Source organism: Propithecus coquereli, unplaced genomic scaffold (assembly GCF_000956105.1).
Source record: "Propithecus coquereli isolate 6110/MARCELLA unplaced genomic scaffold, Pcoq_1.0 Scaffold67, whole genome shotgun sequence".
Classification (NCBI taxonomy): Eukaryota; Metazoa; Chordata; class Mammalia; order Primates; family Indriidae; genus Propithecus; species Propithecus coquereli.
The window spans coordinates 5,120,688-5,142,826 of NW_012152729.1; the positions used below are offsets into that span (position 1 = coordinate 5,120,688).

Consider the following 22,139-nt stretch of genomic DNA (forward strand, 5'->3'; position numbering starts at 1 on the left):
TTCTCCTTTGGAACATTTGCCTCTTTCTAGTTTTTTGGCTATTGTGAATATTCTAGTATGTCACTTCTCTGGGCTAAATGCCTAGGAGAGGAACTGTGGGTCATATGACAATACTTACCTGGCAGGAGAGTGTGCATTCTTGAGTTTTCCGTCTACCGTTTAACTTCCTCTAGTTGCTCTCACACCTTGCAGATTTGCCTCACACTGCCCAGCCTGTAGGGGGTGGTGTGGGGACCACAGAGAGAGCAGTGGACTTGAGGGGTACAGGAGCTGGGGCTGGGGCCACCCCAAGTTCCATGTCTGCACTGCCAGACGCTGCCTATCCCCCCACCTGAACGGCAGGCAGCAGCCTCCTCCAACTGTACACCCCCTGCGGCAGCAGCCATGTGTGTGATCTTCTCCCTGGGGAAAGTGGAGCCTGCTGCTTCCTCACCTTCGGTGATCCCCGTGGCACGTAGCACAAAGGCTCAAGTCATCATCGTGGTCCCCAGGGTTCAGCCACACTCCCAGCCTGTCTCCCCCGTGCAGACCTCCTCTCAGCTCCTCACCTATCAGTTTAGGGCCTTGCTGTCCCCTCGTGAGGATGCCCCTTCTGCTGGGAGAGCTGGACTGTCCGGTAAGAGTGGGGTTCTCCCTGGGGAGGAGCCTGTGAGGCCTACGTGTGGGGACCCCAGCGCCAGGGCCCAGCTGGAACCTATCCTGGGCTGATGCTCAGGTCCCAGAGGGCTGGCTGGAAGACTCTGAGGGAAACTTGGCCTCAGCTCCTGCTGTCTACCCTGCTCAGGCCCTGGGAGGCTCTGAGCCCTGAGGAGATGACACTCCAGCCTTGCCCTCCTCCCCAGTGAACTTCATGAGCATCAGTACTAAACTGTAAAGTAAGAGCAAGGAAGGCCAGCAAACTTAGTTTCCTCATACCAATTGCTTGGATTTTTTTTTTTTAAGTAATATAAAAACACTAATGTGAACAAAAATGCATCCTTTTGCCTTCCAGGTTCTCATGTCTCCCGGGCCACTCTGGCTGGTCAGTGTTGGCAGCCAGTGTCACCCACACCTCTGTTCCCTCAGGCCTCCAGACAGCCCTGCTCCCGGGCCCTACTGCCCTCTGCACCGTGACTTTCGGTAACTTTTGTTGAATGAACAAAATAATGTTTACAGCAACTTTCACCTTTAAAATCGATTTACAGAGACATTTCTTTTCCAAGCACAGATGGTTATTAAAATGGAAAAAGAAAACCATTCTGGAAAGGAGACGGGGAGATAGCGGTTTGCTGTAAAACACGCTGCCATTTCTGACGAGGAGAGCCTTCTCCAAGTCACTTCCCCTTTCCTTTGGCTGGTGCTGCTGCCGGGGCTGGTGCTGCTGCTGGTGGCGCTGCCTTGCCCTTGTCTGCTTCTGGTCCCTGAGCCTGGTCAGGTGGCTTTTCCTTTCCTGGAGGAGGAACCAGCACATTCTTTTTGACCTTCTTGCCTTTGAAGTGGTTTTTTTGCAAACATATATCAATTAAAGCAAAAAATCCAGCCACACCCATAAGGATCTGGAAAACAAAAGGACCCTCGTTACTTTTGCTGTTCATTGCAAAGGACATGTGTTTCCCACTGCAGGGGCAGATGCTGCTTAAGACATCCCCTGGGACTAACAGCCCTGAGAGGCCCTGAGTTGGCCCCTCCCTCTGCCTCAGCTTTCTCCATCGCCACTGTCCCATCATCGCATCTTTTTCTTTTCTCTCTTTAAGCCCAGTCAGAGTGCGGCCCTTTGCCCCGGAAGCACTAGCAACGAGCCGGAAGCCGTTAACTTGGGCGGGCTTCCTGGACACCATCTCTACTTAAATGGCAACTCCACTGGAAACATTTACCAACTTTACTTTTAAACTTTGCTTTGATCCCAAGATCTTTGTGAAAAGAAGCCTTTTTCTTAAGCAGGGAAAACCACCCATGTTCCGAAAGAGGTGAATTCAGAGCAAATGCACAACCAGACAGGGAAAGGCTCACCAGACCAATCAAGTAGACCGTGGGCAGGGATGACCGGATTCTCACGGCGAAGACCACGGCTCCCACGAGGAAGGCAAAGGCGATCAGGTCGTTGAGGAGGTCCTGCAGGTGGGGGACAGCGGTCAGCCTCAGGCAGGGCCAAGGCCCCCATCAACACTTGACCCAGGGTGGCTTCCTCCAAAGGAATGATGTTCAAACTTCTGCCTAATTTTTAAATATGAGGATAAATACACACCAGGCTGGGTGGACGTACCTGTGCCCCAGCCCCCCGCGGGGCTTTCTGAGTTGAGACCCAAAGTTCAGGATGCTTACCTGCCTTGAGGCTCAGGCTCCCTCCCCTACCATCTTGTCTGTGAAATCGCACATTTGGTGTCTAGTTATGTCTCCTCCTATCGAAACTTAAATAAATGTACAACTGTACAACTTAATGATGTCCCTTTTGAGGAATCCCCCACCTCATCTTTCTGTTCCCAGGGCCAATCTGGGTGGGCTGCACTGCTGGCAGGAGGCTCTGTTGGCCTCTGACACCTCCCTGGGAGCCTGGCAGTGGCCTCTCTTCACGCCTGCCCCCGGCCTACTTCCTGGACCTCCTACCCTTCTTGCAAGGCTGTACCACCTCTTCCTTCATTCATCACCCCTTCTCCCCATCCCTTGTGGCTTCGGTCTCACCCTCACCACGTACTTGTTTCCCTCACTCCACTGGCAAGGCCATGGCCATAGCAGGCTGGCTTTCCCCATCATCACTCCTGCGGGGAGGGGCTGGGGTGAGAGGCAGCGGATCCTGCAGCCTTTGAGCACACCCATCATTCCCCTTGGTTTCCGTGATGGCATTTTCTGCTGGCTGTCCTTTCCTGGCCACTTTGTCTCAGGCCTTTTCTTTTCCTTTTTAATGTTTTTAATTTTGGTACATTTCAAACATACAGAAAATAATAGAACATCCACCCCCACTTCCACCTCTACCAGGCCACTGAGCCACTGAAATTCAACAGATGTTAATGTCTTGCAATATTAGCTTCAGGTCTCTTTAAAATAGGGAGCTGCAGTTCCACCCTTCCATCCCTCTTCCTGTCCCCCATTTTTGTCCTCCCAGAGGCAGCTACGCATTGGAAGTTGATGTGTAGTTTTCCTAATCTGTATTTGTATTTTCCTGCATATTATATAAACAATATATGCTATTTTGTAGGTTTCAAAAATTTATATTGAAGGTATCATAGCTTCTAATATGTCTTGCTTTCTAAACTTAATGTTTTTGAGATTTATCCACATTGAGAAGTATAGATTTAAATTATTAATTTTAACTGATACGGTCTATTGTATGAATAAATGAAACTAGAGAAAAGTGGTCTCTGCCTTTTAAAAAACTATTATTCTTACAAACTCTGCTGCAGTGAATGCCCTTGTCCGTGATTCCGGGGCACATACTCTCCTTGGCTAGATATTGCTAAGTTTCTCTCTAAAGTGCTTGTGCCAACTGACTCACACCAGTGATGGATAAGGTCCCATTTCCCTTGTCCTTGCCAACATCCAGGATTATCAGGTTTATTGATTTCTGCCAATCTGATGAGTTGAAATGGTACCTCACTGTTGTTTTAATTTTCATGTCACTGGTTACTAATGAATGTTTTCAAAAACATGTTTTAGGCATGTGGGCTTCCTGCCTATTCATACCCCTTGCCCATTTTTCTATTGGTTTGTTTTTAAAATTTTATGATGTTTCCTGTTGTAAAGTTTTGAGACAGAGTCTTGCTCTGTTGCCCAGGGTAGAGTGCCCTGGCATCAGCCCACCTCACAGCAACCTCAGACTCCTGGGCTCAAGTGATCCTCCTGCTTCAGCCTCCCAAGGACTATAGTCCCAGGACTATAGGCGCATGGCACCACACCCAGCTAATTTCTCTATTTTTAGTAGAGACAGAGTCTTGCTCTTGCTTAGGCTGGTCTCAAACTCCTAAGCTCAAGTGATTCTCCCGCTTCAGCCTCCCAGAGTGCTTCTTGACAACTCCTGATGGATGTTTCTTACTCCATATTCTATTCTCTCTCTTTCTTATTTTCTCTCTTATCTCTTAGTGCTATGTTCTGGGGAATTTCTCCACACCTTTAAGTTCACAAATTCTCTTAAGTGGTTTCTGATCTACTTTTGAACTCATCTATTGACATTTTTATGTCAATAACTATATTTTCTATTCTAGACGTTGTACTTTGTACTTTTAAAAAAATTGGTCTATTCTGTCCTCATAGTTTCTTCTTTTCTTAGGGATCTTATTTATGTTTATAATCATTTCAAATATATTTATTATTATTTTCAGACAGCTCTTCTATTATATTCTCAGGGTTCTAATCCTCCCATTAGTTATGTTTGCTGATTATTGATTCTTAGTCATGGAGATTTTTTTTTTCTTTTTTAAAATCAAGTGTTTGGTAATTTTGAATTGTTAGTCTATTTTTGACAGGGTTTCCATTCTCTTCATTCCTAAATCGTGATTTTGCATTTGTTTTGGTTAGGAGTCCCAAGGATATCATCAGAATATTATCAGATTGGGATCAATTTTTATGCTAATTCCCAGGCATGAAGGTTTCTAGGCTACAGGTAGCAAAAATTCAAACTGCAAATCTGTACAAAGGGAAGTCTCAAGGTTTCTATTTCTTAAGGAAGACCTCCCCTCCTGCCCCCACTCGAAGCTTGAGCAGAGATGAACATGCTTTCTTGTTCCAATGTGTTGGGGAAAGGTATATGTTTTTTCTGTCTATAGGGTCTATCTTTTCCCTAAGGGAGCAGTCTTTCCAGGGTGCCAGCTTTATGTAGGGTTCTCAGTTCTAAACCCCCACTTTGCTTGGGATCAAGGCCTCGTCTCAACTTGAGAGTACATGAAAACCCATACTGAGTTTCCTGAGACAATACCTCATGGGTGGTTCCCACCTCATAATTTGCAGCTTATGTGATCACTACCTGTTTTCCATTTCTGGTACCTGTGTGTTTCCCTTTCTTGTTTGCCAGCTCAGCCATTCGGTTAAAGCAATACTGGTTATATTTCCCTTAGTATTTTTAGGTAAGTACAGCAGGAAGATTTCCAGGGTTCATTGGTTTTTCATCTTGCTGGAGCTACAAGTATCTTCTCAGGCTCCTTGACTGGGAACTTGTCCTTTACCTGTCCTTTTACTTTGTTCTCTACTTGTTTCTTTCCCAAGAGTCCTTATTTGACCTTCTTCTCCTTTCTCTCTGTCCTGGAATTTCTCGCCCACCCGACCAAGACCTACGGATCTCTGGACCCTAATAAAGGAGGCAGGACAGAATGTAACGACAAAGCTGGGTTTGAGTCTTTTTTTCTGTCACTTACTAGCTGAGTGACCTGGGGGCAAGTTACGTGACCATTCTGAGCTCACTTCCTCACATGTAACATGAGTGAAACAGTGAGCAGAGGGCTTTAGAGGCAGGCTATAAATGTGCTGTGAACAAGGGGACTTGGGGTGCTCATTGACTGGCCGAGGGTAAGGTGGGTGTGCCTTGTTATTACATAGATGACGGGCAGGATTCAAGCCCATGAGACCTCAGGCACAGTGTCATGCAATTTACATTTAATCCTCAGGATTAAATGCTAATCCCACAAGTGACGATTACTGTCCCCATGTTACAGATGAAGAAACAGAAGCTGGGAGTGGTTTGGTAGCTTGCCTAGCTCTGTCTCCTTCCACTAGACAATTGCTTTGAGCTGAACATTCTTCTGAACTAACCATCCTTTATAGGGATATTCATTAGAGACCTAAGGCTGCTTTAGAAATGATTTAAAAAAAACCCCTCATTTTGTCTTATTGATTTTGGGGAGACTGATTTCCTTCTTTGAATTCTGGGGATGAGGTGCCTTCTGGGGTGATTGCCCCAATCAGGTGTGAGCTGGCACAGGAGTTAGGAGGCACAGTTGGTTGCTACACCTCCCCTTCCCTCCCTCCAAGGAGAGCAAAGGCTCAGGCCCACCAGATATGTAAGAGTTCCCTATTCTCATCCCAACACACAGGTAGGCTTTTTTGGAGCATTTTCTGCCTAGCTACCCCTCCCCTCAGCAGCTGCCCCTGCTTGGGCCCCACTGGAAGTTGCCGAGCCCATGACCGGAGCAAAAATATGGGAGGTGAGGTGTGTCTCTCTCTGTTCAGTCACTTCCAGGTGCCAAGACACTCAAGTGAACAGCACAGGGGCTGAGGATACTCCCCACCACCCCGCACTTACAGCAATAGGCCACAGGATGAAGGGCATGTATCTATTGATGGCAAAGGTGTAGACGATCATGAAGAAGCTGAAGATGGATATTTCCATGGTGATTAAGAGCGGCAAGATGGGGTGGACCGGCATTGAAGACAACACTACCAGCGACGCTATCAGGCAGCCCTGCAGCGAAACAGACGCCTGAGCCAGCGGCAAAAAGACTCTCACGGACTCCGGAGCCTCTCGGAGGAACCCCGCAGCCCGCTCCTCCTCTCCCCTCCCCTTGTTCGTGGACCCCCACCGGGTACACCAGTCCAACTCACCAAACTCAGAATCTTGACCTCGGCGTGCCCCATGACCCAGAACTCTTTATTGCTGTCCTTGAACTCCCACCAGTAGCGACGACATCCCTTCCTTGTGCCTACTTCATGCTTGGGCTGCACTGACTTCTTTTTTGGTTCCTTTTCTTTATCTTCATCAGCCTGGCCCTCACCCTCCTTCTTTTCCGGGGGTTTGGCCACTGCGGCTGGAGGTGGAGGCGGAGGCGGAGGTGGAGGCGCAGGCGCAGCCGCGGCCTTGCCCTTGCGTTTTTCCGCCATCGCTTCGTGGGAATCCGGGCGTCTCACAGCCTGCCTACCGTCTCCGGCTGTCTCTGGACAGCGCCGGCCAACAAGAGAGCCTGGTGTTCACCGGCCTGATCGGAGGCTGCGCCCAGCCAACTGCCAGGACCAGCGAATGCCAACGCCCGCGCGTTCTTTGCGCGCGGCCGCCTCACCTCGAGGCCCGGTGCTGGTCTCACCTACCCAGCAGGGGGCCCGATCCACCCACTCTCCGCGCAGGAGCCCCCGCCAAGTCCCACCTACGTGCGGAGCTCCCCTCCAGTCCTAGCGAGGCCTCGCGCGGGGGCGTCAGGTCTGTAGCCCCAGCTCCCGCCTTCAGGCCTGGTTGGCTGGAACCCGGTCCGGCCCTCACCACCACCTCCTGAGGCAGCGCGCTCTGAGCTCCCCGGCGCCGCGTCGTGCACATGAAAACATAACGCGACATTTACACAAGGCAACACGAGGAAGCAAAAGTGTTCCCGACTTAGCAGCCCTGATTTTATGGTCACATGTAGGCTGGAATGGGTGACAGCACGTGAGCTCAGGGTGGGCGTGGAGGGAGTGATGTGACACAGACACGCATATCCGTGAGGGTGCTGGGGCTGGCTTCAGCGCGGACATCAGCTGGGCACCTGGTCAGGGGAGCTCTTGGTTTCATATTTGACTCCCAGGACACTTTTCACGTTATTCCTCATCCACTTGGTGACCACAAACGCATCGATGACACACGCGATTGCCGCTGCGAGACACAGGGTCTGTCAGACACAAGACCATGTATGGGAAGGAGAGGTGGGGTTATTCTGCAGCTCAGCAGCAACCTCTGGAACCTATCCCTATCCAAGGCGGGAGCTGCCGGCAGCCTCCTGTTCCCCTCTGACCCTCCACTGCTCTCTTGATGTCTGCCCAGCTGGCTGCTGCAGGCCCATTTTGCCTTCTCAGAAAAAGGGATTTTGGAAATGGTGGGTTTTGTTGCCAGTAGAGGCTTTGCCTGTGAGGCACCAGGAAAGGACCAGGGAAGTGCGCTGGACCTAGAAGGCTCCAGGTAGGGGTGGGGTCCTGAGAAGTCCTCTCAGAGGAAAGGACTCTTGGGCTACATTTCAAAGTGCAGGAAGGAATTCCCAAGGGGACCAAATGGGAGGAAGAGAACTCTAGGCACTGGACTGGGGTCTCTAAGGAATCTCAGGTGGCCAATACCTTTGGAGCCACCAAGAGAAGGAGCAGAGTTGAGGCTAGGGTGGTACCGGATCTGGTACTCTATCACTTGAAGAGGTCAAGTATGAGACTCAGAAGACCAGCTTGCTGTGGCCATGAGGGGAATGGAAAGAGAAGCAGGCTGGAAGCAGGGGGTGGGGCTGCTGCCATCCAGATAAGAATTGATAGAGATCTAGGGGTGGAAACCTCTCCCAGTAGAAGGCTGGGTTGCTGAGTTAGCAGAGGGGGACCAGGGGCCCATGGCACCCAATATTTCCTGGTGCTCTGGGACTCTTGCCAGCCTTGGATGTTTCTCTTTATGGTCAATTGATTTCTGGCTGTTCAATGAACTTTTCCTGGGCTGATCTTGCCCCATCTAATCTGTGAGCTTAGCTCTATCCTCAGCACTGAGCTCAGGCCTGGCACAATCCAATAGGATTGACAGATATTTACTGATTATGGAATGGATTAAAAGAACTTAAACTCTTTTGTTTTTCTGGATTAATTTCTGCCCCCATTGTTTAACTTCTTGAACCAAAATCCTACCTCCCCACTCCCCCCATCTTCCAAGCATTTGATCTGCCATTTCTTGTGTTCTTCCATATGACGAGGGTTTGTGTTGAGTCCTAGTTTGTCCCAGCCTTGTGACCCAGAGCAAGGTATTTAACCTCAGTTCCTATATCTGTAAAAATGAGAATTGTAAAGATTAAGTTAAAATGTGCCTAGCTTGGTACAGGGCATGTACTAGGCACTTCAACATGTGGTAGGTTTCTTTCTTCCTTCCTGAATAGGCTGGGTTACTCACTTTTGACAATGCACCTTTTTTTCCCCTACAATCCCTCTTTTCATCTGTATTTTTTTGGGTTGGGGGACAGGGTCTTGCTCTGTTACCCGGGTTGGAGTGCAGTGGCATGATCATAGCTCACTGCATCCTCCAACTCCTGGGCTCAAGCGATCCTTCTGCCTCAACCTCCCCGAGTACCTGGGACTACAGGCATGCTTCACCACACCTGGCTAATTTTATTATTTTTTGTAGAGATGGGGCGTCTCTATGTTGCTCAGGTTGGTCTCAAACTCTTGGCCTCAAGCGATCCTCCTGCCTTGGCCTCCCAAAGTGCGGGGATTATAGGCATGAGCCAGCATACCTGGCCTCATGTCTTTAAAATAGAATTCTCCAGTCCAAAAAAAAATCAAAGTCCTATTTATAGACAAAAATATCTTGTTTAACATTTCAAAAATAGTATGGACAATTCTCAAAAGGGGTTCAGCAGACTCTTGTTTTCATACCTATTTGGAAAGTGCATATAAGAGTTAAGATTTTCATGAGCTTAGAGTTTGTGCAACTTCACATCATCTGAAGAAGTCAGTGCACAAAGGAAAAGGGGTGGTAGTAGGTATTTTGTTTGGTTAATGACAAAATGATGCTGTGCCACTTTCCTTTTTCAGACACTTGGAATATTGATCTTAAATGGAGTCATGAAGGCCTCTACTTACCCCTCCAACATAGAATAAATGCCTTCTTTCCTTTTCTCGCATAGTCAAGATGGCAACTACTAAAAGGAACACAGCTGAAATGATACTGTTGATAAGATCCTGTAATACAGAATTGAAAATTATCAACTTTACATGAAAATACAATTGCATAAAATATTTAAATTGGTCAATTACCCATCTAAGGAGGGATGCCTTTTAAAAACTTCCCTTTGATTAAGAGGAACCCTCAGAGGCATAATTCTTATGTCTTCCAGAGATATGAGTTTATGTGACTTTAAGGTCCTGGATAGGACTTGTCTGCAGAAAACGGGTTTATTTTCATTAAAGAACACCATAAGGAAAAAAAAAGCTGGAAACTTTTCCATCAGATTTTTCTTAAAGGGCATAGGAAAGCGAGCATGAAAAAACTTAGTGGTCTAGGGGCCTAGCCCAAATTGGCCACCCATAAATATGAGTTTTGGGGAGAGTCTTATATTTTAATGTAAATTCCACATTCTATTCTTTACCACATTTGTTTTAATATAAAAATAAAATTTTAGATTAGCACTTTACTGATTTAATTCTACTCCCAAATCTGCAGGTAAAACCAATGCTCTGGAAATTGGGTCACATTTATTCTGTGAGTTCACGTGTCCCAGGAACACACAAATCCACCTGAAGAGTAGGCCTGATATTCTGGAGTGAATGGCTGTGCTATTGACTTTTGCTCTTTCCTGAGACATGGCCAGAACGGAGTCTGCCCTGACGTCTACAGGATCCCTGTGTCCTTTCTTCTGCATTTCAATTGGATTTAAGTACTGAGTTCTTTAACTGCTAGCCTAACCTGCTTCTTTGTGTGCTGAGATAAAGGGTGAGGATGAGTGAGTGGGTGTGTCCCTCTAAGTAAGCAGAGGCTGAACTTCAGTGGCAGAGCAGTAATGGAAGAGAGAGTACTCAACACTTCAGTGACACCAGTGTATGCGGAGGGGCAAAAGCCCAGGGCGATGAAACTGTAATACAGCCCAGATACCTAATTTGCACATTTAAGTCTTTAAGTCTTGATGTCCTGACTTGGTAGTGGTAGCCTGTCTGGTGCACAGCAAGCACTGCCATCCAGTGTACGGGATCATGATGGCTCCAATGGAGCTCCCCAGTGTGCTAAGGATTTTCCAGTTATTATCTCATTTAACCCTGAAAGAGCAATCCTCTAAGTCAGTATTTTTATGATTCCCATTTTACAGAGGATGTAATCGAGGCTTAGAGGGTTTTTTAAAGTCACCTAATATTGAATAACTGGGAAGGAGTGGAATCAGAACTCGCTATTGCTTTCCATCGGGGACACCAAAATGAGGAAATGAACTATCCCCCTATGCTGGAAGTGCAGCATCTAATACATCTTTGGCATTTTCCACGGAACGGGTCTGGAGGGTCAAAACAGTAGGGCACATATAATTTGAGAGTGATTTTTGTTGATGAATTCTTTTGGCCTGCCAATTCCTAGATGTGTGACCTGCGGCATGTTTTATCACCCCTCTGCCACCTTGCTAATTTTACTATGGGGATAATGACTGGGATGCATTGGGTTGATCCCAGGCATGGTGAATCTGAAAGCATCTGATAATGAGCCTAGCATCTAGTAAACAGTGGGAGTGCACCAAGGCACAGATTCATGATATCTGCCCTCAAAATGGGCATAGATAGTAAACTTCTGCAAACCCCAGTTGTTTTTCCTATTGAGGTTAGCCAACGAGGAGCTCTATTACGGAATGTGACGTGACTCTTGGAAGGGCACAAAAGCCTACTGTTTTTTGGCACCTGATGGGTGACACTGGCACAGGGGCATGGAGCAGGGATGGTGAGGATAGAAGTCAGTCCCAGCTGGGTTCTGCAGGCTGAGTGAGAGGTCTGCCCACAGTAGGCAGGCCTGACTGAGGCAGGTACAATGGTTTGCAGCTTTGCAGAAAGCTTAGCACCTAAGGATTGTGTAAACCAAGCTATTCAAAGATTTGAAAGAGGATTCTTACAACTGAAAAGTGGAGTGTAAACTTTCAAAAATCAAAATTAACTAGCTATGGTCCTAGATCATTGAGAATTTAAGTGAAGCAAATTAATAATTTAGTAATAATAGGCCAGCTACAGACTAGGCCCAGCTGATCTTTGACTCCTTGTCATAATTTTGTCTCCTCATTAGATGATTGGATGTTGTAGTTTTACTCTGGTTCTTACTTACAAAGAAATGCTCTCTTGAACTGTCCGTGGGAGCTAAGGTTTGCCCTGTACCTAACATTTCTATTACAACTCACATTTATTGAGCACTTACTATGTGTCATGCACTGTGCCGAGGTGTTAATATGTGAACTCATTTGATTCTCACAACAAGCTCGCATTATTTCCAATTTATAGGTGGGTAAGCAACTTGCCAAGGGTTACTCAGCCAGTAAGTAGCTATGACCCTTGGCAGTTTGACTTGAATGCCCAAGGGACTTCTTCCTAACTAACCCCCCTCTCTTTTGCCTTAGACACAGACCCTCTTATTGGCTTCCTCTGGACAGGGAGACAGCTATCCCTGATGGCTGGGTTAAAATTGCAGCTGAGCTTGGCCATGTGCAGGACTTCTGCTTTCCCCATAAATGCCATCCTTACTCATTATCTTTTTCTTTCTGCCTAAATACCCTATTGACTCAAGTAGCCTCCTCTGACTAAAATAAGAAATGTTTGTCACTTGACTATAATTTTTCCATAAAGCTCCCAAATTGTTCTTTGAGATGTACAAAATTGTGTAGAATTATAACTGGGAAAGAAAAAGTGCCTTAATGGTGAATGCTTATTATTAAAAAACACCCCTGAATATTAGAAAGAAAGTTAAACACTTATAATTTGTTTTACAAAATGTAGTATTTGTAATAGGAATTTACAGACAATGAACATTATCTGGTACTCAACTGACTGCAACTTTCGTTGGTTTCATTTGTGCCTGGAGTTCTTTTTATTTAATTTATTTTTTTATTTTTTGAGATAGAGTCTTGCTCTGTCGCCCCTCCTAGAGTGCAGTGGCATCGTCATAGCTCACTGCAACTTTGAACTCCTGGGCTCAAGTGATCCTCCTGCCTCTGCCTCCTGAGTAGCTGGGACTACAGGTGTGTGCCACCATGCCTGGCTAATTTTTCCTATTTTTAGTAGAGATGGGGTCTCGCTCTTGCTCAGGTTGGTCTCAAACTCCTGAGCTCAAGTGATCCTCCCACCTCAGCCTCCCAGAGTGCTAGGATTACAGGTATAAGCCACCACACTCAGCCCTGGAGTTCTTTAAATGCATGGCAGAGCCCGCTTAGAAATCACAGGGATTTCTGTTTTTCATTAATCTTATTTGAAGGGGACATTACTTGTTACTTATAAATGTAAAGACATTGCTGGTAGTTTTGGAATCATCGCTTCTATAGAGTTTTACTCTAAAATAAGTTTATTATATTCTTTTTAAAAAATGGCTTTCTATTGGCAAAAACATCTGCTTGACCAGAACTCAGGTTCTCTGACCATGCTGGATTATATTTTTTTACAGTGTAGAAGTGTTTAAAGTATGGACTATTCAGAATACAATAATTATAATTCATACTTTCTTGGGTATATTGGCAGATGACACTAGACTAGGGCAGATAAAGCTGATAACTCTAAATATGAAGACAGTGTGGTGGGGGTGAGCAAAGTTGTATTGTTGCTAGCTTTGATGCAGAGTCATGCTGATAAAAAAAGGGCTTCAATTTTAAAATGGTAGATTAGCACTTTATTTACTGATTTAATTCCACTCCCAAATTTTCAGGTAAAACTAATGCCCTGGAAGTTGGGTGACATTTATTCTGTGAGTTTACATGTTCCCAGAATGCACAAACCCATCCAAGGAGTAGGCCTCACAGGCCCTAACAAAGGTTAGCAGATGAGAGCTGGACCTGCACCCTCCCCAGAGTGTCAGGGTCCCTGGCACAGCCTTCTCAAGAAAAGGGCAGCTGTACCTCAGAAACTTAGTGTGGGTCCCCAAGCCCTTGCTCCACCATCTGTTCAGAGAAGGTGGCCTTGACAAAATATGGTCCCAGAGCCCACAGATCTCAGCAGGTCACCTGTATCTGAGGCCAATACTCTTCTTGAGGCTTCCCTGCTGAGGGTCTAAAGCCTTGATGTATCAGACTTTCTATTTGCCTCCCTGGTGGGGAACTGTACCCTCACCCCTTTGTCAAATAAGAATTGGAATGGGGAAATAAGGAAGTGTATCCTTTCAGGAGACTTTAAGTTAGAAATCGTCACTTAAAAGTCAGTACTCCTTACCCTAATCCTATACCTCCCGGGAACCAAACCTTCTAGCATGGAGAAAAAGGCTGAAAGGAAATGGCAGCTGTGCATCTTGCATGCCTCTAGTCTATGGGCAAGCCTTTGAGCCTATGCAGAGCTTGAAAACAGTTCCAGTATGAAATAGGCTGTGTGTTCTGCGGCTTCCCACACTGACCCTGCGATAAGATCCCAAGTGGCTCCTGTAGCTTGAGGCTAACACATCTCCAAGTTCGTCTATCCTCTGAAGTGCCAAGTCATCACCTTCTAGCACCGATACCCTCACTAATGTAGCACATCTGCTGTGCCAAGACCTCCCTATTAACACCCAGTGGTAGCTACTTGTCCCTCTGAGAAATCATTTATGTACACATCTTTCATCTCACGGGATCTGAAAGGGCAGATTAGAAAGGAAGAGACTGGATGGGAGAAGAGAACACAATTTGGGTCCTGTGTTAATGGATTTTTCTCAAAAACTTCCAAGTCAGATCACTCACCATCTGACTGACTGTGTGGTTGCTCAATATGTGTACTGTTAGTTAACTGAGCATCAGAATAACTGGGCAAAAGATGTAGCCTCACTGAGTTCCTTGCCTTAAGGGAGAATGGAGATAAAGAAGCCATCGTAAGACAATAGTTTCGAAAGAGCTTGGACTTTAGAGTGAGACAGACCTGGGCTCAAATTTGAGTTTCAATGCACCTACATATGACCATGGGCAATTTAATCTCTTCAATCCAACTTTCTCATCTGTTAAATGGGGGGTGGGGGTGACTACAACCTCACTGGGTTGTTGTGAGGATTAAATAAGGTAATATATGAAAAAGTATCTGGCACATGGTATGTGCTCAAAAACGGTTACTTTACCTTCCCTTCTTGAAAATTTCCATGGACAGAGATTTTTAGTTTTCCCTCAGAAACCTCTCCATGGGTATAGCTCTCCACAACTAGGAGGGTCTTCCATATGTCCAATTACAGTTGCTGGTATTTTGCTTTGTCTGCTTCCTGTCACTTGGCACTCTGTGGGACAGAGAGAGCTCAGCAGCCTTTTCAGAAAATCCCTCACACATTTGAACAAAGTATTTGAGTTTTTTTTTTGGTCACTGGCCAAAAAAGCAACCAATCCTACTTTAAGGTTAGAAAAATGTGCTCTAAGGTAGTGGGATGTGGAAGAGGCCTGAGCTCCGAGTTGGGATTGTTCACAGTGCACGACAGAATGGCAAAAGTTGCCCAACTACCTTATGGGGTCTGACGGGTTGTTTTTCTTTTTGGACATTTTGTATTGAGTGTTCACTTTGTGCCAAGGACTGTGCTATTGGCTTCACACACATTTAAATGTTTCAGGAACCCTGAGGTAGTTATCATCACCACACTTTTCCTTCTCTGCATTTCTTAGGTGGGGAAACTGAGGCTAAAGTTTGCATAGCTAGTAAGGTGGCAGGGTCAGGAACTGGGCCCATGTCTGCCTCTGGACAAAACTGTACTGCCTCTCTAGTTTAAGACCTGAGGGATTAGCTTCAGGAATTTTTTCAGTTGGTAAACAGTGTACAAGGCTGGAAAAAGCTGTTGAAGGAGGCTGTGCAATGTCTTTTTCTGGATCGTCTGCCATATGGCACCCCTTTGAGAGTATGGACCCTTAACACACACTAAAAGGTTGACTCTGCAGTCTTTCAGGGGATGCACAGTAATTTTATACAACTCTGTCATGTCGACTCTTGCTTTGAGGTGGATGTTTGTAATCTGAAAGAGTGATGTTTGAAAAGTGGAAGCATACACTGTTTTAGAAGCAATGTGTGAGATATGTATTTACCTACTGAATGTATTAATTAAAATTTTCTTTAGGACAAGCTGAAAGTATCACGTTTTAAGTATGTTTAAGTATGAGGGATTTTACACTCAGAGCTGGAAGTGGGAATGTGTGTTGGCCCTCCTATAGGGTCCAAGGAATCTTTCTGGGTATTGGGTTAGGTTTTGTCCCAGGACTAGAGCAACACCCTAACTGTCACAGTTCAGCTATGTCCTTGTCTAGAGAGATAGCTCTGTTGTTTTTACTTGAGGAGAGCCTTTACTCTGGGGTTGAGGGCAAAGCTTATAGGCAAATTATGAAAATGAACACTTACAAGTAAGGGCCAATGTAAATAAGTCAGCAAGTGGTGAAGGGTTAGCATATATATTAGAATAAAAAAAAGGACGATGCTGATTTCCAGAACCGTGATTGCGATATATGACTCATTGGCTTCAACGATGATGAAACAGGCTAATGCTCCTATGATAAACCCCTGCAATAAAAGAAATAGGATTTTTTTTAACGCACATGGCTATTAAAAGAACATAAATTGTCACAATGTAAATCTGATTACGTTGCAGTTGCCTGAATTGTTTCGCACATACATTGTTAAAATTTTATATTTTTAAGAAATGAAACAATGCATTCAAATAATAACAATGCACACAGAAGAGGAAAAAATATCAATTTCTTTCTCTTACCCCAACCCAACCTTAGTCTCTCTCCTTAAAAGTAACCACTATTAATAGTTTATATTTCATACTGGAAAGAAGTATGTATATGTACTGGTAAAGTAAAGTAAATAGATACTGATTTTGATAGAAAGAGTAAAATAGAGCCTCCTTTTCTTTCTTTCCAAACAGCTACTGATTAGCTCAACATCATTTACTGGGAAATGCTGGTATTACCCCCATTGATCTGAAATACAACCTTTATTGTATACTAAATCCTCAGATGTATTTGGTTCTCTTTTGAGAATGTTCTTTCCCATTGAGTTGCCAATTTCTTCTCTAGTACTTTTTAAATTATAGACAATTCATTTTATATTGTATTATTGTTTGACCTAGTTCTCCTTTTATTACTTGTTCTCAGACTATTTAGTGTTTTGTAAAAATATCTCTCAAGAGAGTTTTAAAGTTTTCTTCATACATGTGTTTCATACTTTATTTCATTTACTCTTAGATATTTGATCATTTTGATTGTTGTAAAAAGAAACATTTTCTTATATTTTAAGTGGTTGTCTTTTAGTTTTAGTTTATTTAAAGCTTTTATTTATTAATTTAATAATGAGTCACCTAACTAAATTATCTTGTTCTAAATTGTTTCCAGTTGACATGAAGTTTTTTAGATATAATCATATCAGCTTAAAGAAATTATATATTTTGCCTCTTATTTTCAAATATTCTTATTTCTTTTTCCTAATTGGGATGACTAGTGTTTCCAGAAAAATCTTGAATACCAGTGTTGCTAGTAGGCATCCTTTTTTTCCTTCATTTTAGTGGAAATACTTCTGATGTTTTATTAAATATGAGGCTTTTAGTTTGCAATGTTTATTTTTATAATGCCAATGAAATTTCTATGTATTTCTATTTTACCGGTCTTTTTTCTTCTTCTTGGAAATCAGGGATGAATGTTTAATTTTGTCACATGTGTTTTGCACTCTATTGGATATAATCTCAAACTTTTTTTCCTTTCGCTTACGATATGGTAAATTATTATATAGAGTCCTAATATTGAATCATTTTTATGTTTATTCCTTGCGGTATATTTTTTAAAAAGTACTGATGAATATTTTCTGCTAATATAATAATATTTTGCTTTGATACAAGTGAGATCTCTATTTCATTTTCTTTTTCTGAACTTGGTCAGATTTTGCTATCAGTGTTATACTGTCTTTGTAAATATAATTCAGAAGTGTTTCTTCTTTCTCTATTCTTTGATAAGGTTTGAGTAGTGTCAGAATTACATCCAGTGAAGGTTTAACTTGTGAAGAAGTCTGGGCCTGATGCATTTTTGAAAGATACTCATTCGATAAAGTTCTTATTTTCTTCTGTGTTTATATTGGTCTGTTTAGATTTTTCTCTATTCTGGGATCAGCTTTGGTTAATTTGTATTTTCCCAGAAAAATCAACCAATTATTCACATCTATTTGTTTTGCAAAGTACTCCTGCAGATCCTTTCAGTTTTATCAGTGTTTGTGATTATTTTCCCATTCTGGTTTTTAACTTTAAATATACGTCCTCTCTTTCCCCTTTTTTTCTTGATTATATTGGCTAGGGGTTTATCAATTTAATAGGCCTTTCAAATGACTACTATTGTATTGATCACATCTATTATTTTTGTTTGCTAATTTACTAATTTCTGCTATTATCTTCATTGCTTCCCTAATTCCCTTTATTGGGGGAAACCTGAGAAATATAAAAGACAAGGGGAAAAAAGCCAAATTTAGTAGTAAGGGTTGAGTGTGTGTGTGAAGGAAAGGGGGATGGGGAAGAAAGGTGTCCCAAAACAAAGGTGGAAGGCAAAGCAAATTAAGGAAGTTTCTGGAGGTGGCACCCCCTGGGGCATCACGGCCTCCTACATCCGTCCAGCTAGCTCACTAGCTCTCTGCTCACCATTCTCAGGATCTTCAACATTCCAGTGGGTGAGAAGAAAAAACGTTTGAGGCTGTCTCTGAATTTCTGAGGGACTTTGGCCCGGCCCTCAGCACGCTTTTTGACCTCCTCCTCCTCAGCATACTTTTTGATCTCCTCCTCGGCTTGCTTTTTGGTCAACTCCTCGGCAGGCTTTTTGATCGTTCCCTCTTTAGCACGCTTTTTGATCATGCCTTCCTTTGAGCTTTTGGACAAACTCTGTGCAGAGGGCTTTGGGCGTCTGCTTTGGACAGATTTCTTTGGCAGTGCGACGCGCACTGCACGAACCGAGCCTTTGGCTTGCGGCGGAGGTGCATCACTCACCGAGATGGTGGAAGGCGCCGGGGGTGTGGGAGGCTCTGGCTGCAAGTTCGCTGGAAGTGTCTTGGCAAACTCACGTTTGGTGTCTTTAGGCTCCATGGTGGGTCCCCAGGGCCTGGCTGTGTCAGGCTGGCCCTGCAGGTCGGGAGCAGTGCCGCGGCAGCAGCTGGTTCTCTCCTGGGAAACAGCTTTGCGCCCCAACGGCTGCTGGCCACCTACCCGTCGCGCGCGCACCCTCGTTGCTGCCCCGCGGACAAGGTGTGCCTTCCAGCTCCCCTTGTCATCCATCACCCAGGATGCAACGCCATTGCCTACCCTGGGAACTCAAAGTCTCTGCAACCCCATCCCTCTGAGCTGCCAGCCAGCCAGGTAGGAAGAGAATTTGAAGAACATTTAAGGGCGGTCCGATGCATTCTTCCCTGCCACCCAGGCCCTCGATGCTCTCAGTGCTGCCCTTGGAGGTTATAGAAAGGCTGAATGCTGGGCACAGAATTCGGAAGTTCCTTCCTCCAGCTTCCTTATTGAGATTAGAATAAGAATAACTACAGAAAATACATGGAAGGGCCGGGTGCTGTGGCTCACGCCTGTAATCCTAGCATTCTGGGAGGCCGAGGCGGGCGGATGGTTTGAGCTCAGGAGCTCAAGACCAGCCTGAGCAAGAGCGAGACCCCGTCTCTACTAAAAAAAAAAAAAAAAAAAAGAAAGAAAATATATGGAAGAATAAAGAAATGTGTTTAACACTTAGTATCAAACTAAAAAGCAATATACAATTACAAAACAACTTTTTATTCACGAACAGGCTTTTTCTGATAAGGACCACTTGGATTGAACAGAAGCTTTCTGTAAATAAGGGCCCCATCGGCAAGACAGACCACTGCTGCCAAGAATCCAAACACCTGGGAAAAAAAGACACCTTTGTTACTGCCCCAGCCATGGTCCCAACTTCTGTTATTCACGCAAGTTTCAAATCGTCCCCCCACCAGATTCCTCTTCTGCTAGGGTACTGGGATTAGTCCCTGTGCTGTATCTAATAACAAAATGGGAAGGACTTTAGAGATCGTCTTATTCTCCTCATTGCTAAGTTTCCCAAATACCTGTCTACGGAAAGGGAAAAGATAATTTAAATGAGCACAAATACTGAAGTGGTGTGGACTCTGAAATAAAACCTGTCTGTGTTTATCTCTTGACTTGTTCCTGCATGTATTCTTTTAAGCCCTACTGATGATATTTAGTTATCAATCAACATATCTATCCCTCAGCATTCAACTATTTGATTTCCCTATTGCCAAACTCTACTGGAAAAAGGGTCAAAGTCAACACTAGCTCAAGATTAAATCATGGGGATCATAGCCATGATAAAAGCTTCAGAGACCTGGAGTGTAAGATGATCCAAAGTGAATTCTCAGAGGCTGGGCTACATCTGCTTAAGGGGTGGGATTCTAAACAGGCCTTAGGAAAATAAGACTGAGGTAAAGGCAATAAACTAGAATATGAATGGGCCTTGAGATACTCTGATGGCTATTTGAGAGCTGGTGCCTGGGATGGAGAAGGGGGATGTCACTCTTTGCATGCCATTTAGTTAGCTTCATCTAGTGGCCAGGAAGTCTTGCTTGAGCCTGTAGTCCCAGATACTCTGAAAGCTGAGGGGGGAGGTCTGCTAACTGAGTGTGTGGAGGGCAAGGGGAGGTGGGGAGGAAAGATGTGGCAAAACAAAGGTGAGTGGCAAAGTGAATTATAGAAGCTTTCCGGAGGTGGCGCCCCCTGGGCATCATTCTCAAGGCCACAGCCAGCCTGTATCCATCCAGCTTGGTCACCAGCTCTCTGCTCACCATTTCCAGGATGCCAGACACAGCTCCCACAGCTCCTGTCTCACCTGGAGTCTCAAGCCACTGCCTCCTAGGTTCTAACCACACTGAATACCTCCCATCCTTGTTTTCATGACTCTGGCATTCTGCATATCGCTGGTTCCTCCACCTGGAACCTTTTCCCTTTTATCCCCTTTGTTCTTGGCAAACTGCAATTCCGCTGTCAGAGAGAGGTAGTTGCTCCCTCTTTTCTGTGACCTGCAGCACTCTGTCAACAGCTTATATATAGCTGTTTACACTTCTGTCACCTGTCTTAAACTCTAAGCAACTTGAGGATAGGGCTCACATTCTAGTTCAGTGCTGTCCAAAAGAAACATAATGTGAGTCACTAATGTAAGCCACATAATTAAGATTTTCTAATAGCCACATTAAAAATGTAAGAAAAGAACAAGTGAAATGGATTTTAATAAATTTTGTTTAGCCCAATATATCCAAAATATTATCATTTAACATGTCACCAGTATAATAAAGTTATTAATGAAATATTCTACATTCTTTTTTTGGGTAATGAATCTTTGAAATTTAATGTGTATTTTATACTTACAGTTCATCTCAATTCAGACTAGCCACATTTCCAGTGCTCAGTAGTCACACGTGCCTAATGGCTACCGTACTGAACAGCACTGCTCTATACTTTGTCAGCACCTGCCAAAGTGCACTTAAGGAATGAATAAATGACTGAGTAAATAAGTGAATGAAAGTAAAGTCTATGCCTGGTATCTCTTTCTTCATAGTAGAGGGATAAGATTATCTTTAAAAACTGGGAGAAACTGCTGATGTGGCACTATCCCATTTTTAGAATAATTCTGATCCCTCAAGAAGTCACGTAGGGCCCAAGGAAGATGAAAACCATGGGTTTTGACATATATGGCTGTCTGAGAGTGGTAAGTTCTCCTAAGCAGTCCATACTATGAAAGAACAAAGAACTACGAGGAAGATTTATTTAAGTAGAATTTCTAATTCAATTCTCTAGATCAGAATCTATAGAAAAGCCCAACGATTTTGAATCTCCTACAAGAAATCTCAGAAGAATATCAGCTAGAACTGTAACTAAATTATGTGACTCATATTTTGTCTTGCCTTCTATGGTAAAAGTCCAATGGAACTGAATTGCTTCTCTTCAAGCAGTATTCAAAATCATCCTTTAGTTGCAAGGTTTCCTACCAACATTCCCTTATCATAAAGATATCCTCTATTATAGTCTGTCTGTAAGTCCATCCTAGAAGGATCTGAACAGCTCAAAACAGTTTTTCTCATCTTAACGAGTGCTATGTATCCTTTTCTTTAAAAGGAAGAGATATGAAACTCATCCATCATGTTTTTCTTTTGCTTGACATCTGGTTTCTCAGAGCTAAATGTTATAACTGATTCTAGCAGATTTTCTCAGTCTAATCTAGTCTTATATACCGATAAGAAATATGTAGGAACCTCTTTCTTTGGTTAACTCCAGTTCTAGTACAAAATCCTATTCCTTCATGTTAATCAGGGAAAGCATTTATACACTCAGAATATTAAGCCTAGGCACGGTATACTGGCCTAGGAACCCCAAGCTTTCTACTCTTGCATCCATTTGTCAAAAATTTGCATTATGATCAAACCCAAAGAAAGAAAACTTCACTTACCCCTCCAACAACTATCAATGTTGTAGTTTTTGGTATTAGTGCCAACACAGATATGATGACCAGGAATACTGTTGTTACCAGTGAGTTGATAATATCCTACAAACACAGAATAGGGAGGTCGGCTTTACTAGACCATGAAGTAATGCTACAAAAACC

General features: G+C 44.1%; 3 protein-coding genes across 4 annotated transcripts in view; all 3 read right to left on the reverse strand.

Moving 5' to 3' along the window:
- Nucleotides 1-955: 955 nt before the first annotated feature.
- Nucleotides 956-6,791, reverse strand: CMTM2 (CKLF-like MARVEL transmembrane domain containing 2). The gene is made up of 4 exons (XM_012660462.1): nucleotides 6,505-6,791; nucleotides 6,206-6,364; nucleotides 1,990-2,091; nucleotides 956-1,429 (listed from the first exon to the last, which is right to left on the reverse strand). Exons 1-4 carry the CDS (start codon nucleotides 6,778-6,780, stop codon nucleotides 956-958), a joined length of 1,011 nt encoding a protein of 336 aa, XP_012515916.1. The 5' UTR covers nucleotides 6,781-6,791.
- LOC105823414 (chemokine-like factor) overlaps nucleotides 6,777-22,139 on the reverse strand; it is a 25,117-nt gene continuing 9,754 nt past the window's right edge. Inside the window, exons 3-5 of one of the 2 annotated variants that reach the window (XM_012660613.1) lie at nucleotides 21,984-22,079; nucleotides 9,466-9,564; nucleotides 6,777-7,535 (exon numbers count right to left, since the gene is read on the reverse strand). In XM_012660613.1, the coding sequence (XP_012516067.1) occupies nucleotides 7,401-7,535; nucleotides 9,466-9,564; nucleotides 21,984-22,079 (330 nt within the window). In that variant the 3' untranslated portion in view covers nucleotides 6,777-7,400. Of the gene's footprint in view, nucleotides 7,536-9,465; nucleotides 9,565-19,205; nucleotides 19,393-21,983; nucleotides 22,080-22,139 lie in introns of those variants that run through there. The other variant, XM_012660612.1, reaches the window with a different exon arrangement.
- Nucleotides 14,650-19,073, reverse strand: CMTM1 (CKLF-like MARVEL transmembrane domain containing 1). Its single transcript, XM_012660611.1, has 3 exons — nucleotides 18,158-19,073; nucleotides 15,877-16,035; nucleotides 14,650-14,776 (listed from the first exon to the last, which is right to left on the reverse strand). The coding sequence occupies exons 1-3, from the start codon at nucleotides 18,782-18,784 to the stop codon at nucleotides 14,765-14,767; spliced, it is 798 nt and encodes a 265-aa protein (XP_012516065.1). The 5' UTR covers nucleotides 18,785-19,073; the 3' UTR covers nucleotides 14,650-14,764.

Coding starts and splice junctions, on each gene's coding strand:
- CMTM1 (XM_012660611.1), bottom strand. CDS start 18,784: ATGGATGACAAGGGGAGCTGGAAGGCACACCTTGTCCGCGGGGCAGCA. Junction 16,036..18,157: donor TGTTGAAGATCCTGAGAATG/GTGAGCAGAGAG, acceptor CTTTTATTGCAG/GGGTTTATCATAGGAGCATT.
- CMTM2 (XM_012660462.1), bottom strand. CDS start 6,780: ATGGCGGAAAAACGCAAGGGCAAGGCCGCGGCTGCGCCTGCGCCTCCA. Junction 6,365..6,504: donor AGGTCAAGATTCTGAGTTTG/GTGAGTTGGACT, acceptor GTTTCGCTGCAG/GGCTGCCTGATAGCGTCGCT. Junction 1,430..1,989: donor CGGTCTACTTGATTGGTCTG/GTGAGCCTTTCC, acceptor TTCCTCCTCCAG/GAAAGGAAAAGCCACCTGAC.